The following is a 27,041-nucleotide window of genomic DNA, read 5'->3' as shown; positions in this document are numbered from 1 at the left end:
AATGATAACACCTCTCCTACTAACACAGGTTTAGACTAATATTTATGTATATTTTGATAAACATCTTAATTTTGAATACTTCAATTAGTTAATAGTAAGCACTCTGAATACCAAGAGAATCCCAGTTCCTGGTATAGATGACAGTGTATTAAAACTGTTCCTCTCAGAATTCGCAGCTGTATTTGGTCACAGCAATGTTAAGGGTTAAGGTTTTCTGATACTACTGTACTGTAAAAAGTTTGCATTTCATAGAGAAACACAAATGTTTGAGAAACCAAAGAATTAATAAGGTGTGACTAATTCAAAGATGAGATAAAGCTTGTAAGGCTATTTTATTCTAATGACAAAGGGAAAAATTATTTTTTAAAAGATGAGGATTGATTTGATTTTACCTGAGCTAGGAATGTGTGTAAAACAATTATGATCAGCATTTCAAAAACCATTCCTGGTTGCCTTGTGATTGCTTGGGAAATGTTTCTGATGGCCTTGCTAAGTGTGCTGTGATGTGGCTTTTGAGTGGGTCCCATTGTGCTTCTTTTCCACGCCTGTGTGTGTAGAACTGGCTGGCAGATCCAAACGGTGGACCAGAAGGAGAAGAACAGATTCGAGGGGCTTTGGCTGAAGCTCGAAAAATAGCAGAGTTATGTGATGATCCTAAAGAGAGAGATGACATTCTACGTTCTCTTGGAGAAATCGCTGCTCTGACTTCTAAATTAGCAGACTTACGGAGACAGTATGTATTTAATTGTTTAAGTTGCCCCTTTATCTCTCTCCTTTCCCCCTAAGCACATACACGATGCTCTTCACTGTGCTCTCATTGATTCTGTGTTACGTGACTAAGTTAGATATTACTCTGTTTTTGCATGGACACCATTGAAGTTTAATGATTTATTGCTGATCATATAGTTTTAAATTAATTAATGATGGTAAGAACTCCTTTTTTGAGATCTATATTTTCCATTTTTAAGGTAGGACTTTTTCTGCTAGATAGTGTTTGTGACATACCTGTTTCCTGGGTATATTAATTATTGTATGTAGCTATGGAAATTAATTTTTGTATGTAGCTATGAAAAGTTCCCTGGGGTGAGAGGAGAATGGGGGGAGGCGTATGAAGATTTTTTTCTTCCTTCCTGAGAAATGTCATTTCTTAAGCAGCAGTTACAAGAGATCCTTAAATACAGCTTCTGTTAAAGGCTTTCATGGCATCTACTTTTTAAAAAAAAAGTTAGTTTAAAAATATATATTTTTATTGATTTTATAGAGAGAGGAAGGGAGAGGGAGTGGGAGAAACATTGATGTGACAGAAATATCGATCAGCTGCCTCCTGCATGCCCCCTCCTGGGGATAGGTCTGAAACCCAGGCATGTGCCCTGACTGGGAGTCGAACCAGTTACCTTTTGGTGCCTGGGACTATGCCCAAGCAACTGAGGCACCTAGCTAGGGCAATGGCACCTACTTTAATTATTTAAGAAGTGTTGCTTTTTCCTTTTAATAGATGTTTTACTCTCTTAAAAATAAAACCTGTAGCACATGCTAAAAAAACAGATTCAGCGTCAAAAGTATAAGTTGCTTCTTTCATATGTCAGCCCTCCAGCCACTTCCCTAGGGATAACCATAGTCCAGTATCTTGTGAGATTCTGTTTTTCATGTTGCATTTCCTGCTCTTCCCTGAGAGCGTGCCTAACCCTTTTCCAGTGAGAGATGCTTTAGCATTCTCTCAAGTCTCACACTAACTAAGGGGGCACTGTTGGCTGAGAAAGCAGACTCTTGCCTAGGATCATGAGGTAGGACGTGGGTGGGATCAGGGTAGACATACTTTAGGCAGAAGGTTGTGATAGAGATCAATTGAGGTAACAGCTGAAATTTGATTGTATATCAAGCCCAGTCATTTGAGGATCTCTTCTTTAGGCCCAAGTTTTGAATTATTTAGGTTAGGAAAATGCATTGTAATTTGTAAAATACAATGTCTATACAGTTAGGCCAATGATCATTAAACTTAGCCCATTGTTATAGTCTGTTTACATTCATTAGATTTTAAAATATTCAAAATTGGAGACTCTATTCTTAGCACCCTAACACAAGTCCATATACATACATAGCAGGCACTCATTAGTGTTTCTTAATAATAAGGAAAGAATTAACGGTAATGGTGATACAACAGATCTATTACTATGTCATACATAACATACATATATGTGTACATATACATACACACATACACATACATCAACGTGCCTTTATAGGTAATTCGGTATAGCCTGTTGCTGCTATGCTACAAGAGTGTACAGCATATTACTATACAAAACAACGTGAGATTAAATTAAGCACAAGAGGAAATGATACGATTAAGAGATACGGTAAATACGAGATGTATGAGGCTGCTGCCAGCGAAACAAGGCATACTGTTTTATAGCAAGCTTTTTTTAATGCTTTTTTTAAAAAAAACTACTACTAGTTCTATAACTACTTCAACTACAACTACACAACAAGTATGGATACTTGGGCCCACCTAGTTCCTCAGGGAACTAGTGTTTTCAGAGATGACAGGCTGAAGGGATAGCTAACGCAGTGACGCAGTGACGACTGATTGAGCTCAGCTTACCAATGGGTGTTCTTCATTGAGCTAAACTGATCCAAACTTATATTTATTGTCTTTACTGGGACAAAACTATCTGAATTTAGATGATTAATTTCTTAGTTAAGGGCCAAATAGATAAACTACTCTTCTTTCAAACCAAGTTCATAATTATTAGCAATTTGACATCTCATTAGCATTTGTATCAGCAATTACATCATCGCAATGTAAATAGTGTCTGTGTGGGACAGAAAGGCTGTTTTTTCTCTGCAGGGGGAAAGGAGATTCCCCAGAGGCCCGAGCATTGGCCAAGCAGGTGGCCACTGCCCTACAGAACTTGCAGTCCAAAACCAATAGGACTGTGGCCAATAGCAGACCCGCCAAAGCAGCGGTCCACCTTGAGGGCAAGATTGAGCAAGCACAGCGGTGGATTGATAATCCCACAGTGGACGACCGAGGAGTCGGTAAGGCCATCAGTGCACTTAACCATCTTCAGACTGGGCTCAGTGAAGATAGGCAAGTTGTTGATAGAGATCCTGTATCATCTGTAATTAAGTGCAGAAGGGCTTCTTAGCTACTGGTGAGTGAGTCATTCTACAGTAACTCCATTTCCAATGTAGCTGATAAGATGTCTGTGATTTAATCAAGAAGCATTAGTGAATAAGTAATTTTGCTATGGGCAAATAGAAAGGTCCTCAGATTGGAAGTGCAGTTTTGAACTAATTATTTTCAGTCTATGTATACTTCCATTTTATCGTATTTCTGTTACAAGAGTCCTTAGAAACTACCCAGTTAAATATAATTTTTGAAAATAGTAATAGACACTTAACTACCAAGGTTATTTTCAGTTAGGAGGGCTTCTTTATCATATAGTCACTAGTGGAATTAATAACCTGAAATTTTCACTTCTGGGAGATTTTAGGAATGGACTTATAAGAATTTAGGTCATATTATGACAACAAGCGCTGCTGAAGCTGAAAGAGCTGTTTACTTCATTTGCTGTATTCATTGGATAAAAAGATAAATTTTTAAATTGGCGATTCCCAGTGTTGGGGAATCGGGCAGATATATAATTTATTGGTGAAAGAATAAATTGGTTAATAGCAAACTTTCTGAATGACAATCTGATATTATGTGTTAAGAGCTTCAAAAAAGTTCATACCCATTGACTCAGCAATTGGACTTCTAGGAATTTACTCTAATTAGAGGTGTTTCTAAGGAGTTACATACAAGAATGTATATAAACAGAGTAAATGCTAAATAATAAGTAAATGGCCAACTAATTATGGTTAGTATTATAAAATATTACATAGATTTTAGATCATGATTTTTGAAGAATATTTAATGAGGTGGACAATGCTCATCTATATATATAAAAGCCTAAGTGACTGTTAACGACCAAACGACTGGAACGACCGGAACGACCAGATGACTGGCCACTAGCTTTTACGTGCACTGACCCAGACCTTGCTTCTGGGGCCCTGACAGCCCCGAATCTGGTTCACCCACACCCTAGACCCAGACAGGAGGGAAGTGGGAGGAGGGAGCCTGATTCCTTGCAGAATCGGCCCTTGGTTAGCTTGCTGCTGAGGCCAACCTCCCACGGTCCCTCCCCCTGGCAGGCCAGCCCTCCTGATTAGCCCTGATCACCAGCCAGGTGGAGGGACCCACCTGTGCACAAATTCGTGCACTGGGCCTCTAGTGTTAAATAAAAAGAAGCAGCGAATAAAAGTTAATGTATAGTATGACTTCTGTCTTGTAAAGGAGAAGTGTATGTGAAATGTGTATGTGCAGAGGAACATGCAATGCATTAAAAACACCAGATGGATATGTTCAAATATCTCAATCTGTGAGTGATGGATTATGAGTGGTTTAACTATTATTTATACTTTTCTGTACTTCCCCATTTTTTTTCTATTTTTAGAGGGGAAAACTCAATAAATATTATTATTAAAAAATAAACAACTTACCAGATGGCACTGCAGTTGCCCTCTCAGCCTTTGTGAGTTTCAGTGTTTTCCTCTCGGTCCAGGTCAGGCTGCCATCCGAGGGCTCGTGGCCGAAGGGCATCGTCTGGCTAATGTCATGATGGGGCCGTATCGCCAAGATCTTCTTGCAAAGTGTGACAGAGTGGACCAGCTGACCGCCCAGCTGGCTGACCTGGCTGCCAGAGGGGAAGGGGAAAGTCCCCAGGCGAGAGCGCTGGCATCTCAGCTCCAAGACTCCTTAAAGGTAGAACTCAGGATCACAAAGCATTCCCTTTCTTATGCTTGCTTACTGAAAAACGAGGGAAGGAGAATTTTTAAAAATATATAATTCTTTAGTCTAGGGAAAGTGAAAAGAGTGTGACCAAGGAAGTAAGGAAATTCAGAGCTTATTAGGAAATAGCTCACCAGTTGCTTCGTGCAGTGGCAGTATCGTAGCTAATGAGGTATATCTGAGGCGCCATTATTGCTCATTAAAAAGCTCACCAGTGGGTGACAGCAACTAAAGTTGTGTTTACCGTTTTACTCAGTCGAGAGCTATTTTGTAATATTTGCTTTATCCATGTGTCACCTGTACTTTTCAGTCAGTATTTATCTTCAAAGGGACTCCTTTTTTAAACAAGTAAGTTTATTTAAAAGAAAACTTTTTAATCTTGAAATTGTGAGCTTGATGAGCTACTTATATTTTCTCTATGTTTTTATTGATTTTAGAGAAAAAGGAAGAGGGAGAGAGAGAGAGAGAGAAACATCGATGAAAGAGAAACATCTCTCCACTGCCTCCTGCACACCCCCTACCTGGGATCCAGCCCACAACCTGGGCATGTGCCCTGAGAGGGAATTGAACCAGTGACCTCTTGGTGCATGAAACAACACTCAGTCCACTAAGCCACACTGGCCAGGCTTCTCTAATATTCTTTAAAAGAAACACATAATTATTAAAATAAAAATATTATTTTATATAACATTTAAAATTATCTCAGGTATCACCAGCCAGTACATGCCACCCACCTTGAGAAACTGGGGTGATTGAGACTCTTTGGGTAAATATAGAAAACTTAGATTGGACTGTGATAACTGTGTTAAAAGAGCATTTGTTGACTTCTGAGAATTCTGTTCTTTAGAAATGGATACATGCATTGGTTATCGATTATTTCTAGAAACTCAATTGAAAAAAATGTATAAAAATATTCCCATTCTTGATTTCTTTACTCTTAATGTAAGAAAAGGCTTAGAAATTTGACACTGCCTCCACAAATCAATCTTTATAGTTACTGCAGTCCTTATCAGGCCCCTGCAGCGTTGGGAATGGTGAGGAATTCTCTCTCTCCCAAGCCTTTGGGCTCAACCCCATCATTCTCAGTACCATTTCTTAGAGGCCACCAAGAAAGGAAGTAAGATTTCTTGATTGGGTAGAACAGTCTCTAGGGAACTGTGGGCCAAGTTTTACCTCTTCTACTATACACTAATTGTTTAGAAGGCAGGATTCATATCTTATACCTGTTTCATGCTAGCTCAGTATAGTTGATACCCAACAGCTGTTTATTGAATAAAAGACTAAATGAATAAATGAATGAATGTGTCAGTGAAGCGAAGGCATCGGCAGATGTGCTTTTTAGATATTTTTGGAAATTTTGATTTGTAAATAATGTTTTTAAGGATCTGAAAGCCCAGATGCAGGAGGCCATGACTCAGGAGGTGTCAGATGTTTTCAGCGATACCACAACTCCCATCAAGCTGTTGGCTGTGGCGGCCACTGCACCTCCTGATGCACCCAATAGGGAAGAGGTGAGTATCTAAAGTCTTCCATTTCTTCTGTTGCTCAACCCGCCCCCCCACCCCCCCCAACACACACACTTATTTATTAATGATTTGTTTGTAAAGGTAAAATGTTTATATTGTCCATCAGGTTGGGATACTGTGGGTGAAGGGTGGAAGAATAGAAAAGGGAAGGTCCTGCCACCTCTTCTTTCAGTCACCAAGTGTATCAGTTAAGAATGTCTTTAGGACATGTCTTTAGTTGTAAGTAGTAGAAAACCTGACCATCAGAGATGCAAACAAATGGGTTTTTATTTTCATCACATAAAAAGAGGCATGGAGGTAGGTAGCATTGGTATTGATTCAGCAGCTTGACACCATGAAAGCTGGTATCTCTGTGATTTTCTTGGGTCTTTTCTTCATGGTGTGAGATTGCTGTTGCAACCCTAGTCATCATGTTCAAGGCAAGTACGAAATGAGGGATGGGAGTACTCCTGTCGCAACCACCCCTCTCTTAAGGTGCTCTGTTCTCAACACAGAAATCAGGGTGACCTTTTAAATCATTTGATGTCATTCTTCTACTCAAACCCTTTTGATGACTCCTCCCTGACCCAGAATGAGGCCGAAGTTCTTAGAACAGTAAAGTCGGTGATGTGCTGGTAGACTAGCTCTGCAGGGAAAATCCCCCAAACAAAAAGCTCTGATTTGTAATGTTTGTTGTTTCCATGATGTAAATACTCCCATCATGGCTGTTGCAATGTGACGTCACGGGAGGCACAGTTGGGAGGAGATGGGCACATGGTTCTGGTTTGCTGGTGTGAGCCTCAGCACACCACTGCGTCTGGTCCCCCTTCTGCTCTGACCTTAGGTGGTACCACTCTTCTGCCTCATGCTCTTCTGTCAACATTGAGCTCCTTGCATTGTATTCCAGTATTCCTTGTTTATGTTTACATGTTCTAGCTTTGGGGCCTTTGTATTTGTTCTCTCATCTTCCTACATAGATCACTACTATCTGGTACACGTATTATTCATTCATTATTTTCAGCTTTCCTCTGGGTCATCACCTATAATGGCAACCCCACGTCCACTCCTGGGGATTTCCTAATCGTCATATCCCACTTTCCCCTTAGTGTTTATCAGCATTTGACATATTTACCTTATTTTTTGTTTGTCTATCTCCCTCACATTAGCATGAAATTCCATGTGGGCAGGGAGTGTATTTTGTTATTACTTTATTCCCAGTCTTAGAACAATGCATGGCACAGAGTTGGGAACGAATGACTGACTTATTGACTGAATGAATGAATGAAGTAAAGGCTGTCCTAGGAATCTTCCAGGAGACTTTTGCTTATGTCTCATTGGCTAGAACTCTGTTACATGGCTACCCCAGATGCAAAGGAATCTAGGAAAGCAAGTATTTGGTTCTAGCATCTAGTATTAGCAGCAAAGGAAAAGGGGTTAGGTCAGGCACCCAAGACAATGCAGAACTGGTGGGTGAAGGTTTGTGTTATTATTTGTTAATGATCCCCATTTTTTTCTCCAGGCTAGGTTACTGGACGTTTATAAAGCTCATGGTTCCCTCAGGCTGGGATGATTTATTATTATTTTTATTTCAGACATCTCTGAGTTTTATGCTAGTAGATCTAACTACTGTGCCTACGGGTCCTCTCCACCTAGATGTTTCATAGGTACCTTAGCACGTTATCCTTCTGTTCTCTCTCTCTCAGAAATTTGCGAGTCACCATTGACTGTTTCCTTCCCATCATCTTCCCACATCAGTAAATTAAGACAAGCTATTTCGATTTCACAAGTATTTCTTGAATGCTTTCCATTTTCCACGCATGTTGCCACAGCCCTAGTTCTGAACCTCGTCCCCTGCTGCTGTATGGCTGGCGCTCAGCTCTGGTTGGTCTTCCTTGAATCAGTCACTAGGCCACCAATAAAATAAAAATACAGATCTGACCCTGATATTTTCCTGCTTAAACCCTCAGTGGACCTTCCCTTTCACAGAGGAGAAAGCCAGAGCACTATGATCGATATACCGATCTTCTACCAACCCCTGCCTCACAGACCATGCCCCAGCAATGCCTGATGGCTTATAATTTCCTGAATACTCTGCCCTTTCTTCCTTCCATGTCTTTGTCCTTTCTGTCTCTCTGCCTAATTATCTTCTTTCTTATTGTTTTTCAGTTAATTCCTATTTATCTTTGATCCCAGTATCCTTTACTTCATGGATAGATTAAATGCCTTTCCTTTTACTTCCATGATATCAGTGCTTAGCTTTATTATTACTGCACATGGCACACTCTATTATGAATATCTGCTTATGGGCCTTTTTTACCCCACTGGAATGTGAGCTACTTGAGATGCAGAAATTTTGTTTTATTCGTCTTTGTATCTTCAGCACCTACTCCAGTGTCTGGCACATAGTATGTGCTGGGTAAATTTTGATTGAGTGACAAGAACAGCAAGTGAAGCAGTCAGTTGAATCAGAGGGAGCAGCAGACATGGGCTGGGGTCGAGATGATCAACCAACGTTGGCAGAAGCCCTGTAGATCTAGGGTGTGGGAGACCAGCCAAGGAAAGAAACAAGGACTGAGGCCAGGTAAGGAGACTAGGAGATCAGAGATTTAGGGAGAGATTTTGAGCGTTAAATGGCAAGAACCCAGGTAGCTGAGTCCATACAAGAGGCCAGAATGGGGAAGAGACTTGATTGGGTAAACCCAGAATGCTGGCAATGAGATGGGAGCCTGCTAGTGAACCAGGAGACCTGTAGATTGCCTGCCAGAACCAGAGCTGCTCTCCAGGTGTGGGCAGGTAGACCCCAGGGAAGGCAAAGAGGAGGACGATTCTGCTAGGCAATTTCTGACATGCTCTGTGCAGTGTAAACCTGACCAATGACAGAAGATCCTTTGTCCCTTTATCTAAGTTAAATCATCCCCTTCATAGTATGCAACCTTGCATAATATCTGTGTCAAAAGAGAAGTTGACTTTTTTTAAAATGTGAGAGCTGAAAGAACAATTCGGTAGATTGTTTTGCACTTGGGATAATAAAAGTCAGCGTCCTTACCCCTGGGTCAGGCCTGATTGTGAGCCAGCTATCATTTCTCCTGTGGAGGTCAGGGCAGAGTTTTTACAACATTAATGGTAACTGATCTAGGAGGGATGCTGGCCTGAGGCGCTGGAGCTTGGTTTAAGACTCCGTGGATCTTCTTGCCTTTTAATATACCCAGCAGCCTGCACTGGAACCTGGAGTGGGTTTGTCTGTCTTCTTCAAACTAGGATAAGCCTTTTGAGAACGGGGATTATTTAAATCTTTACATTCTGTGAACCCCTCATTACAGACGACACAGCCGAATGTTCTGTTTGTCCTTGGTAAGCACTGATTGAACTGGAATTCACGGGCGTGTGATGTAGCAAGGCCAGGACTTGGCGTTGACTATCGTGTTGCTCACTAGGGTGTGATGTCATCACTGAAGTCTTTGCTCGAGTAGTTGCTGTCTCTACTTAAAGAGAGACTCTTTCTTAGGCTGCCAGACCCATTTTATTTAAATGAATTTTCTTAATGTCTTTGTTTATTCCTCAAGGTGTTTGACGAGAGGGCAGCGAACTTTGAGAACCATTCAGGAAGGCTTGGTGCCACGGCCGAGAAGGCAGCTGCTGTTGGAACTGCTAATAAGTCAGCCGTGGAAGGCATCCAGGCTTCAGTGAAGACAGCCCGGGAACTCACGCCCCAGGTTGACTTTTGCTCACTTTTCATTATTTCAGTCTCACCTTATAGTACTCAGTAATGCAGGTTAACTACAGGACAGTCTCCATACATTTTGAGCATTTACTGTAAAATGTTATGAAGAAAACACATACCCACAATATCACAATTGTTTTTGTATTGCTTGAATTTTTTGCAATGATAATAGATTAGTTTTGAAAGTAGAAAAAATTAATAAAGTCCCCCCCCCCCCCTTCCCTACACACACTCATTCACACTTAGAGAAATATTCGGATAATCTTGGGAACTTAGTTTTGATTTTAGAGCTTATGCCTTTCCGCATATCCCTGGGAGGGACTAAAAGAAAAAGTCATTTGTGTCCATAACTTGTTTTCTTTTTTCTAATTAATCATATAACCAAAATATAGCTAGTATGCTGTAAGCAGTATACTGGAAGAGTGGGAACAAAAGAAAACAAATTGGACAGGAATTAAAGTTCTAACAGGTAATAGGTGTTCTTAAAAATATCAGTTCAGCATCATTTAGTGTGATGTTTGTGTATTTTTCCTTCTAAGCAAATTATAGAAAACTCATTACTAGTTTTTCATTCGTTTACTCAGCAGATATTTGCTGAATGCCTCTGATACATTAGGAGCTGGGCTGGGCTTTGGTGCTAACTTACAGGGAGAGACGGGGAAATAAGCACGTCTTTTAATTGTTCAACTTTTGCCCAAATGGCATGTTAACAAGTTTCATTCTCTTGAAAAGTCACACTTCTCCAACTTTTAAAAAACCTCCCATAAAATATGAACGTCTGATTTTCTTTAAAAGCTTCCATGAGATATGGAATATAAAGCACAATAGGTTTTCTGTATAAAAATAAGATTTCTAAAAAAGAGAAACAGAAAACTAGACTTCAGACACTGACTTTGGAGCAAGGACTTTGGAGACAGATCTGGACATAGAATCTTCTGTGACCTTGAGTTTCCTCATCTGTAAAATGGAGATAATTCCGTCCTAATGGATTGTCCGGGGTTGGGGGGTGGGGGGAGAGGGTGATAAGAGGATGAGTGTGCAGCCTGTAACTTACAACTTACCGCATGCTCAGTAGACGTTAGTCCCTTCCCCCAGTGCCATCAGTGACTGCGTGCGAGCTCTTGAGCCAGTCACTTAAGTTTTCTGAGTCTTGGCTTTTCCAACTATAAAATGAGAAGTACCTGTCCTGTCTCTAGCACGAGATTGTGAGGGTTTAGTAAGATAATAGTTGTGAAAGCACTTTGTTAACTGTAGACAGTTTTTGTGAATATTCATTAATGAGTTTTGAGTAGTGTTTAGTATCTTTTTCTTTCTTTTTTAAAAAAAATGCTTTTATTTATTTATTTAAAATGTTTTTTGGGTTTTTTAAAATGGATTTTTAGAGAGAGAGGAGGGGAGAGGGAGATAGAAATATCAATGAAAGAGAAACATCAACATCAACTGGCTGCCTCCTGCATGCCCTCTGTTGGGGATTGAGCATGAAACCCAGGCATGTGCCCTGCCCGGGAATTGAACCAGTGACCTCTGGGTGCATGGGTCAACACTCACCGACTGAGCCACGGTGGCTGGGCAGTATCTTTTTCAATGGTGCTTTTGAAGATGAAGGGCTTAATAGCCCTTTTGTGTATATTTTGAGGTATCAACTGAACACCCATTTACTTTGTCACTTTTTAAATTTCTTAAAATCAGGCAGTGATAGGAAAACCTTTTGCCTGGGGAGCTATTTATGAGACCAAACCTAATGTGTTCAGGCTGAAGAGACCTCCTGATTTTTGGCTTTATAGTGCCACCTGCAGGGAGAGAGGAGAAGGCTTCGCTGAGGGCTCCTGTTGGAGTGGAAGGGTGCTCTGATGCTTAAAGGTGGTTTTGTCATTGCCAGGTCGTCTCCGCTGCTCGCATCCTGCTCAGGAATCCTGGAAACCAAGCTGCTTACGAACATTTTGAGACTATGAAGAACCAGTGGATCGATAATGTTGAAAAAATGACAGGTAGAGTTGTGTGCAGAGTCCTTGTCTAATCCATGGAGTGAGTCCTGAGCAACCTGAGCAGGACCGGTTGTGTTTCTCGGCTGTAATTGGATAAAGGACGGTCATGTGCTCGACAGTGTACTTGGCCCTGATTAAGGCTGCGCAGCGGCGGCTTCTCATTCAAGCCTTGCAACTTTGTCTGAAGAGAGACTCTTTGAGTCCCTTTTATTTTAATGCCGCCCTCCCGGTGTGATGTTCATTGTTGCAGCTCCTATCTTCTCTTTGAATAGTGTCTTTGCTCGGCCTGAGCCCGAGTTCGGTTTCAGAGGCCGGGAGGCGGTGTTTGTGGATACAGTAAGTGTCCCTGTCATTTTCAGTGGGTTCACATTTCAAGGAACCACAATAGCTACCATTTAATACAACTTGTCTCAGAGTTTCCTCCAACTTATCCACTACGTCGTTTTTGAAAAAAAGGAGACAGCAGCACCTCCAGACCTGTGCCTGCGCAGTGGCAGTGGCACCTCGGAGTCTTCTTCACTCAGTGGAGGGAGGGATAGGCGAGGAGGGAAGGGACGGATGTAGGCTCCCTGCCGCCCTGCAGAGCCTGCTGTGACGGGGTCCGGGTCCGTAGCAGCCAGAGATGAAAGTGGAGCTGCTGAGGTGCCTGAAGAGAGGTAACAGACACGAGAAGCAGGCTGTGAGGGTTATTGGAGTCCTCCCGTGGCTCAGCTGGGCCACTACACGCTGCCAACAAGCAACAGATGGCTGGGGCGTAAGATGGGAGGGAGAAAACGTTAGTAACAGATAATGTGGCGAAGGTTTCCGACGCAGTCCTTGTTTCCTCCCGAAGCCGTCGCAGTTCTGCTCGTCTGCGGTAGACAGGAGGCGGCCAGCGGCCACTGTTGTGTGGATGCCGTGAGTCTAGGTGGCCGCCTGGGCCACATCTCTGGGTTTTTTACTGTGGTATTCACCTGGAAGCTTTGGATTGCGTAAGGAGGACGTTGAGCTGAAGGAGAGGATTCTGGGTATTGTGCTTTCACATAAGAAACTTGGACAACAGGGTTTTGGAGCCTCAGTTCTTCAAAATAGAAACTAAATTGCATTTCTGTTCTCCTGACAGGGCTGGTGGACGAAGCCATCGATACCAAATCTCTGTTGGATGCTTCCGAAGAAGCCATTAAAAAAGACCTGGACAAGTGCAAAGTGGCCATGGCCAACATTCAGCCTCAGATGCTGGTCGCTGGGGCAACCAGCATTGCTCGCCGGGCCAACCGGATCCTGCTGGTGGCAAAGAGGGAGGTGGAGAACTCTGAGGATCCCAAGTTCCGGGAGGCTGTGAAGGCCGCCTCCGACGAACTGAGCAAAACCATCTCCCCGATGGTGATGGACGCAAAGGCCGTGGCTGGAAACATTTCTGACCCCGGTAAGCAGGGTGCGGGGCGGGCCACTCAGCTGAGAGGTTGGTCGGGAAGCAGACAGGTGGTGAGAGGATGGGGACCTTCCTGCCATCACATACAAAGTCTGGGAGCAACACCTACCGATTCTTCGTCTGAGAATGCTGGGTTAATCCTTTCCTGTCTACGATAGTACTGGACAGGATACTTTCTGCAATACTGGTAGTTTTTTTGTAAGCTAGTTTCTCTGCACTTGATAATGTTGCCTGACTAACATAGCGCCTGGCCCTGTTTAGTCATTATTTTGGAAATTTCTCAAAAGATACATGATCACCAATCTACCAACTGTTTAGCTTATGTAACTGGCATCATTTCTCTTCTGCTTCTCTTAAAATGCTTTTTCTCTGTAAAAGGTTCTCTATTTCTGTCAAATCTGGAGGGCTTACTTTGACCTTTGGTTCTCCTGGTTCTACACCAAAAAAATCAGGGTTTTCTTTCGTTGAATTACATCATATTTTCATCACTCCTATGAAAGGTGTTACCACTCCTTTGCTTGGAAACATCTGAATTCCTTTCTGTTCCGAGCATCCAGTGTTTCCAGCCTTGTCTGAGTAGAATGTAGTCATCCCTAGCCCAGGCCGAATCCTGCTGGTATCCTCAACCCAACATCACTACAGACATGCTCGGTTTCCTAAGGGAGTTTCTAATAGTTTGAGTAGATTCCTGAATTCCAGGTAACCGGACACAGTTAGTAGTAGCAACTCAACATAGGGGTTAATCGGCTGAGTGCCAAGTGCAGCAAAGGAGCAGGGAGAAAGGTGAGAAGTGCTGCTGGGAATGTATGCTCAGTCGGACACTGTTATCTCCCCTCGTCTGAGTGGGGCAGACTTATCTCATAAGAGAAGTGACGAACACCAGCTGAGCCGTGTTCACGCCCAGGAATGTCCTGAGTGCGTGTTAGTTGTGCAGGCAAGAAGGCGTCCTGAGCTCTACGGGGAACCGCTGTTCATTGTGACCCTCTGGCTGGGAGGCCCAGGTCGTCCGCCGGGCCTCACCTCCCTTCCCCTCAGCTACTGCCTGCAGGGCTTACTGGCAGCTTGACATCCAGCCTTTGTTCATGGAAACCAGTTCTGCTGCTGGACAGACAGTGCTCCCGGGCGCTGACCTGCCCAGCTGAGAGTGAGGGCGTCTTGTGTTTATAGGCCTGCAAAAGAGCTTCCTGGACTCGGGATATCGGATCCTGGGAGCTGTGGCCAAGGTCAGAGAAGCCTTCCAACCCCAGGAGCCTGACTTCCCACCTCCTCCGCCAGACCTTGAGCAGCTCCGCGTAAGTAACCTCAGAGACGGGAGGGCTGAGCTGCAGGGTGTGGGGCTGCAGCAAGAGAAAGGCAGATTGTGTTCTGGGGCCTCAGTCACCAGGGGCCCTTGTTTAGCCTTTGCTTGAATCTTAGCGGCACCGCTTGGTTTTCACTCCTGAGTCTAGTGGAGTCCTAACCCAGTGCCCCCGCATGGTGTGCGTGGGTGGGCGGGACTCCGGGGGTTGGCCTGCTGCGATGGGGCTTTGCGGGGCCTCACGGGAGCCAAGGAGCTGGCTCGGTAAGTGTGGATGTGTTGAGTGAAGAGTTAGTGGGGCAAGTTAGTGGGTGGGGAAATAGTCTGCACCTCGTGGTGAGGTTTCAGGTGTGCCCAGTTGATAATGGCAAAACTGAGGTGGTTACAGTCTTATGTAGGTTCTTCTTCCAGCGGTTCTCAACCTGTGGGTCGCGACCCCTGAAAATACATCCTGCATATCAGATATTTACATTACGATTCCTAACAGTAGCAAAATTACAGTTATGAAGTAGCAATGAAAATAATTTTATGGTTAGGGGTCACCACAACATGAGGAACTGTATTAAAGGATCGCGACATTAGGAAGGTTGAGAACCACTGTTACTTGACATTTTTAGTAAAAAAGCAATACAATCCTTTTATTATTAAAAAGGTTTTACCCTCCCCCCAACTATAATTTAAAATCTTTTGATGTTTCCCAAAGTACAATGAATTTATTCCTCTACAGGTAAATGGTCTAGGTAGGAGGAGGTTGGCTGGGCATTATCTTGCAGATGCAAATTCTAAAATCAGAAATAGTGACTATATTAGACATTTACTCTGATAGTATTGAAAATAGCTTGACTTTGGGAATAGCTTATCAAGGCATTAATTTGATTTACTTTCCCATAGTTAATGTCAGTAAAAGATATAATTTTCTGAGTTGGTTGAGGACAAAATTGGGTCACTGGGCCCATAGGTCAGGAATAGTGCTTCCCTGGCCTCCAGTGCTTCATTTATTCCTTCCAGCTGGCTGTTGGTGGGTGGTTAGGGCCAGGGATGGCTATTCTGGGATGGCTTTTTTTATTTTTATTTTTTATTAATTTCAGAGAGAAAGGGAAAGGGAGAAAGATAGAAACATCAATGATGAGAATCATTGATTGGCTGCCTCATGCACGCCCCCTCCTGGGGATCAAGCCCATAACCTGGGCATGTGCCCTGACTGGGAATCAAACTGTGACCTCCTGGTCACACTGGCCAGGCTGGGAGGGCTTCTTATGCGATCAATAGAGTCATGACATTTAGAATCAAGAGGTCATTTGGTCTAGCTGCTCCTCATTATCCAAGGAGAAGTTACTTGCCTATGCAGCTTCTCCTCAACAGAGTCAGGGCCAGCTCTTAGAGCTTCCTTGAGAATCCTTAGTCTGACAGTGTTGTGCACACCTCCCTGGGATATGTCCAAAACAGTAGCTGCTAGCTTTTTGTGGAGGAAGAAGAAAGAACATGTGCTTCTGTTGCGATGGAAGCAGGTGGTCACTGTGCTCAGTGTGGGTGGTCTTATGCGGAATGCATGTGGGTGGCTTTTCTGGGGATGCTCTTTAGAGGAAAGGAAAGAATTCCAGGGGGGAGTCGTTCCTGGGGCTTTACTTACAGCCTGGCAATTCTTCCTTAGCTGACAGATGAGTTTGCTCCTCCCAAACCACCCCTGCCTGAGGGGGAGGTCCCTCCGCCCAGGCCCCCACCACCAGAGGAGAAGGATGAAGAGTTCCCCGAGCAGAAAGCCGGGGAGGTGATTAACCAGCCAATGATGATGGCTGCCAGGCAGCTCCACGATGAAGCTCGCAAATGGTCCAGCAAGGTAAGTCCTGAGGCTTTTCTTGTGGAGAAAGGATGAGGAACTGCGCACAACACCCAGAAGAAGAGTCTGCTTGGGAGTCACCCCCTCTCTGTGTTGGTTCCTGTTGTTGGCCATAGTGTGAGCCTCTTCTTCACTGTGGCTTAGGGAGATGCTCCTGGTGCCTGACGGTTTCTCCTTCTAGCAGCGCAAGGGAGAGCGGGGATGCCTGTGGTAGAGGAGACAGTTCTGTACAGTAGGGTGTCAGGTGCCTCACCCTGGGTATATGGCGTCTTTTAAAAAATGCTTTTCTCTCCTGGGATGGCTGAATATTTTAGATGCTCTTGCTAATGATCATCTCTCCAAACATGAAACTGTCTCCTGTGGGCTCTGCTACAGCTGGATGCAATGTTGACATTTTCCCTGTTTTTTCATAGAAGCAAGTAGATTGTGTCTTAGGAGCCATGTCTCTTTCTCAGAATCCTCTCACCCCTCAACTCAAGACAGCTCCAGGCTAATTCCAGCTCAGCCAACAGGAGAGTGCACATATTGATGTGGTTGGTGGAAATGTGGGTGTTACAGCAGTCATGCCCCGTGAATAACTTGGGCCTCTTTCCCCCTAAGTGATGAAAAGTGAGTGGTAGCTTTTCTAGATCAGAGCTAAACGTTGTTCTCACCTTGCAGTGACACGTAGTCCTAACTCAGTTCTTAACTCTCCCTAACGTGACCCTCGATCTTTATTCCAGCATCCATCTGCCTTGTTCTTTTCACGCCCTCAGCCGGCTCAAGTTCTCGTACTGACTGTTGTTCCCCAGGGTCAACATGCAGCTGATCTTGTTTTTTTCAGGCTGTTATTTAACTCTGTATTTTTCTGAACTGTTAGTCTGAGCCCAGGTTCTAAGAAGGAACGGCCTTGCGGGTGTTGGACCTGACCTGTGGCATTATTTGTAATTGTATCTCTGCATCTGGGGCATGCACTCCCCTGGGACCACTCACGGGATGTCCGTGCACATGGGAGGGGGTGTGGAGTGACAGTGAAGGTTGGTTTTACTCAAAGATTTTAAAGCGAATTTAAATTACATTGCATTAAACCCAGATACATTGTGCAACAGAACACAAAGTACGCATGAACTGTAGAGATAAAGATAAAACTTGGGGCCAACAGCATTGGCTGTCACATGTACTGCGCTTTGCCATTTGTGGCCAGAAGTCCTTAGGTCTGGCTGTCTCGGCAGGTTTGGAGCATCAGATCGCTGGCTTTGAGCTGTGTGAAGTCAGGAGCTGCTTGAACTATGTGTGTTTGGGGTGGTGGTATGTGTTTGTGTGTCTGTTTATCTGTCTTTGTTCACGTTGGGACTCTAAGCCCCAGAGCAGTGAGCTGGCCTGACCTCTAAGGCCTGGGGATGGATGCTGGTGGAGACCGAGTTTAGGTGACAGGATTTAGATGGTACCTGAGTCCACGTTTGTCCGGAATCCTCCAACTTTGTCATCACCTATGAGACAGGTTTCCTGTGCAGGATAAGGCCTCAGGAGTGATAACAACCTCAAATAAAACTCCACACAGACTCCTTCTTCCTTTTGTGAGAGATGTTTGATGCAATGAATCTGTGCTCACTGTTTTTCCTATAAGTGGTTCTGCTTGGTTGAGGCAATTCCTTTTCTTCCCCCAGCCTATTGTCAGCATCGGATCTTTCGGACTCCTCCCCTGGCCCTTCAGAATCCCTGTCCCTGGTAGTAAATTCATCCTCTCCCCCTCCTGGCTTCTGTTCTCTCATGGGCACCAATGGTGGGCTCCTCTGAGCTCAGCCTGGCTCAGTTGCCAAGTCCATATATTGTCTTACCTATGAAATATGTAAATTGAGTGTGGAGTGAGTGAGAAGCCTATTTAGCAACAGGAGAGATATAGGCTGTACCCACAGACCGGCTCTCTGAGTCAGTGCCAGCAATGGACGCATGTGAGATTGTGAGAGCATTGCCTCTGAAGGCCTCAAGGAGATAGAGAGCTGGTCTGGAGGGCGGGCTTTCCCTGTGATGGAAGGCTGGACCAGGTGTCTCTGGACAGTAGGGAACTTGATGCGTCCTTTTCACTCACCACTGTGTTTGTTTTCTTGCCTCTTTCCTAGCTTGCTGTTCATAAAAATCAGTTAAAAAATATGTTTTTATTGACTTTTAGAGAGAGAGGAAGGAAGAGGGATAGAAAGATAGAAAAATCGCTGAGATAGAAACATCACTGATTGGCTGCCTCCTGCACGCCCCCTACTGGGTTTGGTGCCTGCAACCCAGGCATGTGCCCTGACTGGGAATCAACCAGCAACTTCTTGGTTCGTGGGTCAATGCTCAACCACTGAACCACACAGGCCGGGCTGATGTATCACTTTTAATTCTGGGACTTTTACCTCCAGAAGGAAATATTAATCCGCATCTAGCAGCTGCAGAGCTGATCCCAGTCACTTCCTGTGTCCTGGAAGATGTTAAACATCACCCATATGGGCCAACAGGGTGTTCACTTCACTCTGCTCCAAGCCACTTGTGTGACTGAATTTACTTTTTCTCTCTGGATTCCTTTTAAAAGCAATGAGCTATTGTTTAATTGTTTGGTTCCTGGAAAATATTCTGACTTGAGAATTATTCTTGGCAAGTTTAATTTCAGTAGTAAGTGTATAAAAAAGGATGCTACTTGCTTTCGTAGTATAACTGTTTCTCTGGAAACCCTTTGCCACTGGTGTGAGTCTCCTTCCTTCACTCATGTGAACAGGGGGCTTGGGCTGGTACTGGAGGCAGGGATTCCCCTTCCACGAGCGTGGTCCACCTGGCTCCTGGAGAACATGCCGTTTCCTCTCCCGTCCCAGGGAAGCTTTGGTTACTAAACCAGCTGCAGCCAGTTCCCCAAGTCCTGCTGCTCTTACTAACACTGTCCCTGTTTCTCATCCTTCCTGCCATCGACAAAGCCGGGTCCCCCAGCCGCTGAGGTAGGTATAGGTGTTGTAGCTGAGGCAGACGCGGCTGATGCTGTTGGGTTCCCTGTCCCCCCTGACATGGAAGACGATTATGAACCTGAGCTGCTGTTAATGCCATCCAATCAGCCGGTCAACCAGCCCATTCTGGCCGCGGCTCAGTCATTGCATCGGGAAGCTACCAAGTGGTCTAGTAAGGTACTGGTTAGCACCCCCAGTTGGGGCTGCTCCCTATGCATCCGGCCATGTGCAGCCTTGACACATTGCATCACTCGTGATCTGTGCGGTCCTGTGAGTCTGGGCAGGGCCAGCATCTGTCTGCCTGCACCTTGTTAGGACTGGCTTCACAAGTTTAATAGATCTGCTAATGCCAGGTTAAGGGGCTTGCATTTATGTCTGAGGGCTAGAGAGAGCTGGGGCACTTTTTGAAAGGATTCCTTTTTTTTTTTTTACCAACCTCCTGGCCACTATGGGAAGATTATAGCCCTTGGGCAGCCATGGCAGCGCCTCTCAATGATTTGCAGGTCAGGAGCCATTGTAGACCATTAAGAGGTCACCTTGCATGTCTCCCCCTCCCGCCACTGGCCTTTCACTGATGCACTGGTGGCTCGGCAGAGGTGGTCACGGTGAGAAGCAGCTTCATTATGGCAGCTCTCTGGGAGGGCTGCTTGCTGCCCTGCACTTGGCTGAGGGGCCGCTCTGGCCTTAATGGGAACCCACAGGGAAAGGGGCTTTGTTGATTGCTTGACCAGGTTTCAGTGGGAGGGGCTGGAGTGGGAACAGAGAGCCCTCAAGGCTACAGGACAGGCAGCAACAGAGCTTTGGCCTTGGAGACTGAACCAAAGCTAGTGTGGGGTGTGCGGGTGTGAGTGATCACTTTTTTTCTCCTTGAAGGTCGCATGTTGCAAGAAAGGGTTTGAAGAGTGGTGGGTAATAACTAACCCTGGCACTGCACTGTCTTCTAACAAGGTCATGGAGTCTTAGAATGACCCCAGGTCTGCTCTGGAAGAGGTGTGCCCAGTCGGCCTTGTCTAACACCCTGTTCTCAACTTCGCATACCTGCGTTCTCTGACCTCAAGTCCTGCCTGAGATGTTACACACCTTCTGGCATAAGTGCTCCTCCGCGCCATGGTGCCTGTGAGGTCCGGCACGAGCACTGCCGTGGCCTGGTTTGTGTATGCCTCACTGCATCGCATAGCGACAGAAAAGCATGAGGGGAAAAAAGAGTACGGCCTGGCCTTTTGGGGAGTTTGAACAGTGCAGTTGTTATTTTTGGTTGTTATTAGCCAAAAGAGAGCCTTTTGAGGACACATAAAATAAATTGGTTACACATTTCTTTATTGACCCAGAGGGTTTTAATGAACCAAAATGCCAAATCTGAGATAAACTGCTGTTAGTTGGAGTGGGGCTTCCATTTACAGCTCGACTCATGATTTTATTTTCCTGATGCCTCCTATGGCATCTTCTTCGCTGAAGTTTTCTTTAGTTGCAGCCACCTACCTGAGGGGATGGAAGAATTGATTATTGGCCTTTCTTAATGTGAAAAGTTAAAATAATATGTTCCCTAGGCCCATGGTCGGCAAACTGTGGCTCGCGAGCCACATGCGGCTCTTTGGCCCCTTGAGTGTGGCTCTTCCACAAAATACCACAAAATGCCACATGTGGGCAAGCATGTACAGTGCGATTGAAACTTCGTGGCCCATGCGCAGTTTGCTGAGCCGCAGTTTGCCAACCACTGCCTTAGGCTAACAGGGCAAACAAGAGGCAGTAGAGGGAGGGTAGGAACAGTCTAGGTCACAAAAGACATCTTTTTTCATCGTGGCCGATCATGGTTACTGGGTTTTAAATTCTGGTTTGGCAGAGACAGCCCTTGGCTGCTCTTTGTAACAAGGGCGAGGATGAATTCAGCATCTGGGATGGCTCCTCTGTATTTTTCCCCTCAGGCCAGTTCTACTGCTTCTCTCCATGGAAAAGGAATGCCTGTTTAACCAACCCCGTGTCCCCGTCCCCATTTCATTGACATGATTAACCTGGAGATGCTGAAGTGCTTGTCTAGTGCTATGCCTGGGGCGCACACGGGGCCCTTTCAGACTAATTCCCAGTTCTTCCCTTTTCAGCCAGGTGGTCTCTCTCCCACTCTCTCTCAAGAGTGCTAGGGTGAGTGCCCTGGCTCGCTCTCTGTCTCTCCTGTGCTATCCATGCCCCTCAAGCACAGTCTCTTTATCTTCTTCTCACCTTCCAGAGGACTGCTGGAGCAGCAGGCTCCCTTCTCTTCTCTCTGTGCTCCTACTGCCTTTCCTCACGTGGCCAGAGTGTGGGCTGAGCTCACCCTGTGTATTTGCCTCTCTCTAGGGCAATGACATCATTGCAGCAGCCAAGCGCATGGCTCTGCTGATGGCTGAGATGTCTCGGCTGGTAAGAGGGGGCAGTGGTACCAAGCGGGCATTGATCCAATGTGCCAAGGACATCGCCAAGGCCTCAGATGAGGTGACTCGGTTGGCCAAGGAGGTTGCCAAGCAGTGCACAGATAAGCGGATTAGAACCAACCTCCTACAGGTACTCAGGAGTGTGTGTGTGTGTGTGTGTGTGTGTGTGTGTGTGTTGGTGTCAGGGTGGTGGGACGTGGGAGGGAGAAAAGCAGGAAAGAGAAAAGTGGGTGAAGGAGGAGGAGGAGGCACGTCAGAGTGGAAAGATGCAGCGGAAAGGGGAAATACAATGTGTGTTTGGGAAAGGCAGATTCAGGGAAGTTTATTTCCTAATCAAATGAAAGAATCTCAATGCTTCCATTTCTGGACAAAGGGACTATACTGATCCTTAGAAGGAAGCAGGTGGCATCCTGCTGCTAATTTATTGAGTGCCTTCTGCACGCCAGCCACTGGGAATACAGAGGTGGACAAGTTTTGTCCTCAAGGAACTTGCAGGCAAGAAAAACACTAACTAAACATTTGTTTTCAGGTGTGCGAGCGAATCCCAACCATAAGCACCCAGCTCAAAATCCTGTCCACAGTGAAGGCCACCATGCTGGGCCGGACCAACATCAGTGATGAGGAGTCTGAGCAGGTGCGTGCCTGCTGCTTCTGGCTTCTGGCCAGCAGTGTCTGTGCCACTTCTTAGCGATGTAATTCTGCTTTGGGGAGATTTTACCTGCGAATTGAGTATTCAGTATGTGGGGTGGAGTCTTCACTTCTCTCTGAAGGGCATCTGTGTTGGAGACACATCAGAAATTTGGAAAGTAAATGAAGCTCTTGTGCGGCTTTGGTCATTTTACAGGTGGGAGGTGGAGGCCTAGGAGGGTTCAGTGTCTGAATCCGTTGCAGTGAGGACTGGACTCATTCTTTTCCTCCCTGGCTCTCCTGAGCCTCCAGTGCCTGTCCACTCTGGCCCCACTGTAACCTTCCGGCTGGAGAGGATGTCTGCTCCTGGCTCCCTGGGGATAAGCACCTCAGGGAGGACGCCTCGTGTAGGCTTGCCAGGGTCCCGTGCTGACCCTGGGGTGACAACTCAGAGGAGGTGCTTTTCTTTGACAGATTGAAATAAGGATGGCGGGAGGGTTCCCTGCAGCCATGCTTCTTGTTTGTATCCTGGCAGCCACTTCTTGGAGTTGTCCTCCTTCCCTGCCCCCTGGAAATGTGGCCCAGGTCTTTCAGAAAGCCCCCAGTTAACACCTTTTTCTTCCTGTATCTCCTCTCTAGTAGGCTCTGCTGTGAGCCAGATCCCCAGCTTCTTATGATAGGTAGCACGTGTTTTGTTGAACTGCTCAGGCCAGCTCATCATACACTGGGTGTGTAGGTGGGACTGAATTAGGCACTGTATAGGGTAGTTTCAAAAACAGACACAAGCCCTCCGCTTGGGGAACTCACAGACAGCTTGGGAGACTGCCTCTGACCTCTAGGCCAGAGCCGAGGCGAGGGAGATGTTAGATGAGACAGTGCCAGGATTCTGCCTTCACTACCATGCCGTAACCCCAGCTCTCCCCTCTCTCTCTCTTCTCCCAACCATGGAGCCAGATCTTCACCCCTAGCTTCCATGTACTCTAGGCAGGTGTGGGCACTGGGCTGTTTCCTCTCATGTGGTCTCTTCTGCCCCAAGAAAAGGAAGGTGAAAAACCAGGGAAGGATAAGGCTCAGAGTTTCAGCCTTATTTAAATAACCAGCAAAAATGTATCTTGGGAATATCTACTGTGTTCTATTAAGTAGTCCAATAAAGAAAGATAGAAACTGAACGAGGTAGAAAAACACAAGACTGCAAGCTTATCCTGTTGTGTGAGATTGGTTGGCAAGTCTCCGACCGCTCTTGGCCTTAGCCTCTTTGTTGACCAAGTGAAAAGATCAACTTTCAAGAATTGCAGCCTATTTTAGTTATGCCTCTCAGAGCCTACGAACTCTGATTGCATGTACAAATTTTGCAGATGTGAGCATTTTTCATAAAATTGCAGGTTCTGTGGCTCAAAAACAGTTAAGAATTAAAAAAAAAAAAAAGAATTAAGGGCTAATGGATTGGTAAGTTCTCTGACTTGCTATGGTAGAGCACCAGTGTGATTGATCCCAGTCCTGTAAGTCTGTGTATGTAGAAGATGTACTTAACTAGATTTTCATGGATTTGTAAGGTAGTTGGTTTGTTCATTTAATTATTTTTTTTCATTCATTAGTTACATATTTATGAAATACCTCTATGTGACAGGCACTGTCCTAACACAGAGGACAAGTGTGAACAAAACTGACACAAATTTCTGTCCTCATGGAACTTAACTTTTAGATAAAACAGATAAAACCACGTAGGTAAAACGTGCAGTACAGCAGTTAGAGATAATGGGTTCCATGGAGGAAAATGAAGAAGGAATTGGAGGATGAGGACTGTTGGGAGTTGGGAAGGTGATTTAAAATAAGGTGAGCGGGGAAAGCCTCACTAGGGTGACAATCGAGTGGCGTCTGAAGGAGCTGAAGGTGAGCCATGGGAGACCTGGAAGAGCATTTCAGTGGAGGGCACAGCGGGAGCTGGAGGCGGGAGCTTGTTGGAAGGTCAGGAAGGAGTATACACTAGAGCAGGGCTCCTCAAACTACGGCCCGCGGGCCACATGCAAATACAAATATTGTATTTGTTCCCGTTTTGTTTTTTTACTTCAAAATAAGATATGTGCAGTGTGCATAGGAATTTGTTCGTAGTTTTTTTTTAAACTATAGTCCGGCCCTCCAACGGTCTGAGGGACAGTGAACTGGCCCCGTATGTTTAAAAAGTTTGAGGACCCCTGCACTAGAGGCCTTTGGAGGGTATAGTGCACAGTGAGGGGCCAGTTTTGGAGTCTTTTTGGTGATTCGGCTATACCAACAGTGACGTGACAAGTACGGGGCCTGCCAGGAGCAGGTCAGGGAAACGGCAGTCCACTCCTGGCTTACGCCGGTCCTGGAGGCAGGGCTGCTGCGTCAGGCACTGAGTGATGGAGAGGTCCTCTTCCCTTGCAGGCGACGGAGATGCTGGTTCACAACGCCCAGAACCTCATGCAGTCTGTGAAGGAGACTGTTCGAGAGGCAGAAGCAGCTTCAATCAAAATTCGAACTGATGCTGGATTTACACTGCGCTGGGTTAGAAAGACTCCCTGGTACCAGTAGGCACCCGATTGAACCTGGTTGGCACAGAAACCCCTACTAAACAGTATGAAAATGATCTGAGCTCCAGGAGCCACCCAGAATTGCTGGGGGGTTGAAAGCCACTTCCTGGCCTGATATAACAGAAAGGAATGGGGCCTCTTCACATTAGAAAGCATTTATTCTCTTGTCATGGACACTGAAATGTGTCTGCATCCTCAAACAATTATACTCCTGCACATGCTCCCAATAGGCAGACTGGGTTCTAGCCCATGGACTTCACATAAGCTCAGAATCCAAGCGTGAACACTAGCCAGACACCCTGCTCTGTCCTTGTTCCCAGGGCACAATGCCCTGCTTCCTTTCCCTGCTCCCTATTCCGCCCCCAGGCTCCAGAGACCCAGGGCCCAGGCAAGTCAGTTAAGAAGGAATCACTAGGCCTCCAAAATTTGTTTTGGGCTTTCCATGTTGCTGCTGACCTGCTGGTGTTCCCTGGCTGTGCTTCCTGGACCCTTCAGAGTGAGCCTCACTGCTGTAGGGGAAGCTGGCCTCTGGGGGAGCCTCAGTGTATGGGTCCTGGATTCACTTCCTACCCCTCCACGATTTACTCCTTCTAGTTTCCCACAGGATAAAATCAAACCTCAGTCTGTCGGGAGGAAATCACAGAATCACGATTGTCTTCTCCGCGCTCCTGAGCAATGTCTGTGCTAGGGAAACCCCTCGTCCCTATCCCCCTGCTATGGCCAGCCAAGGCAGCCACCCCATGAACACACTGTGTCCTGGTGCTCTCTGCCGCGGGAGGGGCGTTGGTGCCGGGAGTCGCTCTGCCCATCGTCCCAGCAGGGCCACTCCCAGGCGCTTCATGCTTTGTCACTGCCGGCAGAGGTCTGTGCTGAGGCCTTATCATTCACTCTTAACTCGTATTGTTCTGAGCTGAAATGCTGCACTTAATTTTTAACCAAATCATGTCTCCTATCCTTGCTTTTATATTCTTGCCCCACCCTGCCTAAACAAGATTTTTAAAGATATATGTTTGTTCTTCTGTAATTTCGAAAAGATCCTGTTTATCCTTTTGAAATTCAGTCCTAAGAATTGGTGCTTGCCCCCCAGGAGTGTTTAATGGACAGGCAGTCCTGTCTGAAGGACACTTCTTACCCCAGGGAGAGTGAGTGGTACTTGCAGACTGCAATTCTGGCGCTTTTGGGGATGAATCAATGGGAAATAATCCTCAGTAATTTCTATCTCCCTCAACCAACTACAACCAAGCCCCTTGCATCCTCTGCCCCTCCCAAGTCCTAATGTTCAGGAGAGTAATGGGTAAAGTATTAAATCATCACCATAAGTTTCCTATTAGCAAATGAGAGAGAAGAGCTTTTCCTCTTTTGCTTTTATTACTGCGGTCTAAGCATCCCCAGCACACGAAAGCATGTTTCTCCCCAAAGCCAGAACTGGGTGAGAAGAGGAGGAAGAACCCTTGCCTGAATCCAACGTGGTAGATCCCAACATGGAATGTGTAAGACCTGGTACTGTACACTCAGGCTTCCTCTATTTCCTATTAACTGATGAAGATTATTTTCAAGGCCCTCAGCATATTTGGATAGTTGCTTACCTGATATAAATGCAATATTAATGCCTTTAAAGTATGAATCTATGCCAAAGATCACCTTTTGTTTTACTAAAGATTACCTAGAGGAAATAAAACTTCCAGTTCTTCCAGTGTTTTGAGACACTCGTTTACCCTTTATGCCAATGTGCTTTTCTCTAATATCAGTGCTCAAGACACAGTGAAGCAAATTAAAAAAACAACACGAAACAACAAAAAACCCCCAAATGATTAGACATCACCACTAAAACTACATTTATAAGCTAGGATTTGTTATATGCAAATATTTTCTGCCTCTTCTTTTGTTCTGTTTAAAACAATAAAGTGCATTTGTAT

General features: G+C 45.3%; 1 protein-coding gene across 1 annotated transcript in view; it reads left to right on the top strand.

Annotated features, from left to right (window-relative positions):
• The window catches only part of VCL (vinculin), a gene marked incomplete at its 5' end in the record, with an annotated part of 94,923 nt that extends 67,882 nt beyond the window's left edge, over nt 1–27,041 (top strand). The window contains 12 exons of the mRNA XM_081105192.1: nt 558–733; nt 2,849–3,039; nt 4,608–4,807; nt 6,217–6,345; nt 9,903–10,052; nt 11,940–12,048; nt 13,148–13,450; nt 14,624–14,748; nt 16,405–16,590; nt 21,873–22,076; nt 22,476–22,580; nt 24,980–27,041. Of these exons, the coding sequence (XP_080961318.1) occupies nt 558–733; nt 2,849–3,039; nt 4,608–4,807; nt 6,217–6,345; nt 9,903–10,052; nt 11,940–12,048; nt 13,148–13,450; nt 14,624–14,748; nt 16,405–16,590; nt 21,873–22,076; nt 22,476–22,580; nt 24,980–25,126 (2,025 nt within the window). The 3' untranslated portion in view covers nt 25,127–27,041. The remainder of the gene's footprint in view (nt 1–557; nt 734–2,848; nt 3,040–4,607; nt 4,808–6,216; nt 6,346–9,902; nt 10,053–11,939; nt 12,049–13,147; nt 13,451–14,623; nt 14,749–16,404; nt 16,591–21,872; nt 22,077–22,475; nt 22,581–24,979) is intronic.

Source organism: Myotis nattereri (assembly GCF_964212035.1).
Source record: "Myotis nattereri genome assembly, chromosome: 13".
Taxonomy (NCBI): domain Eukaryota; kingdom Metazoa; phylum Chordata; class Mammalia; order Chiroptera; family Vespertilionidae; genus Myotis; species Myotis nattereri.
Note: the sequence above shows the minus strand (reverse complement) of the source record. Positions and strands in the feature narration are given on the sequence as shown.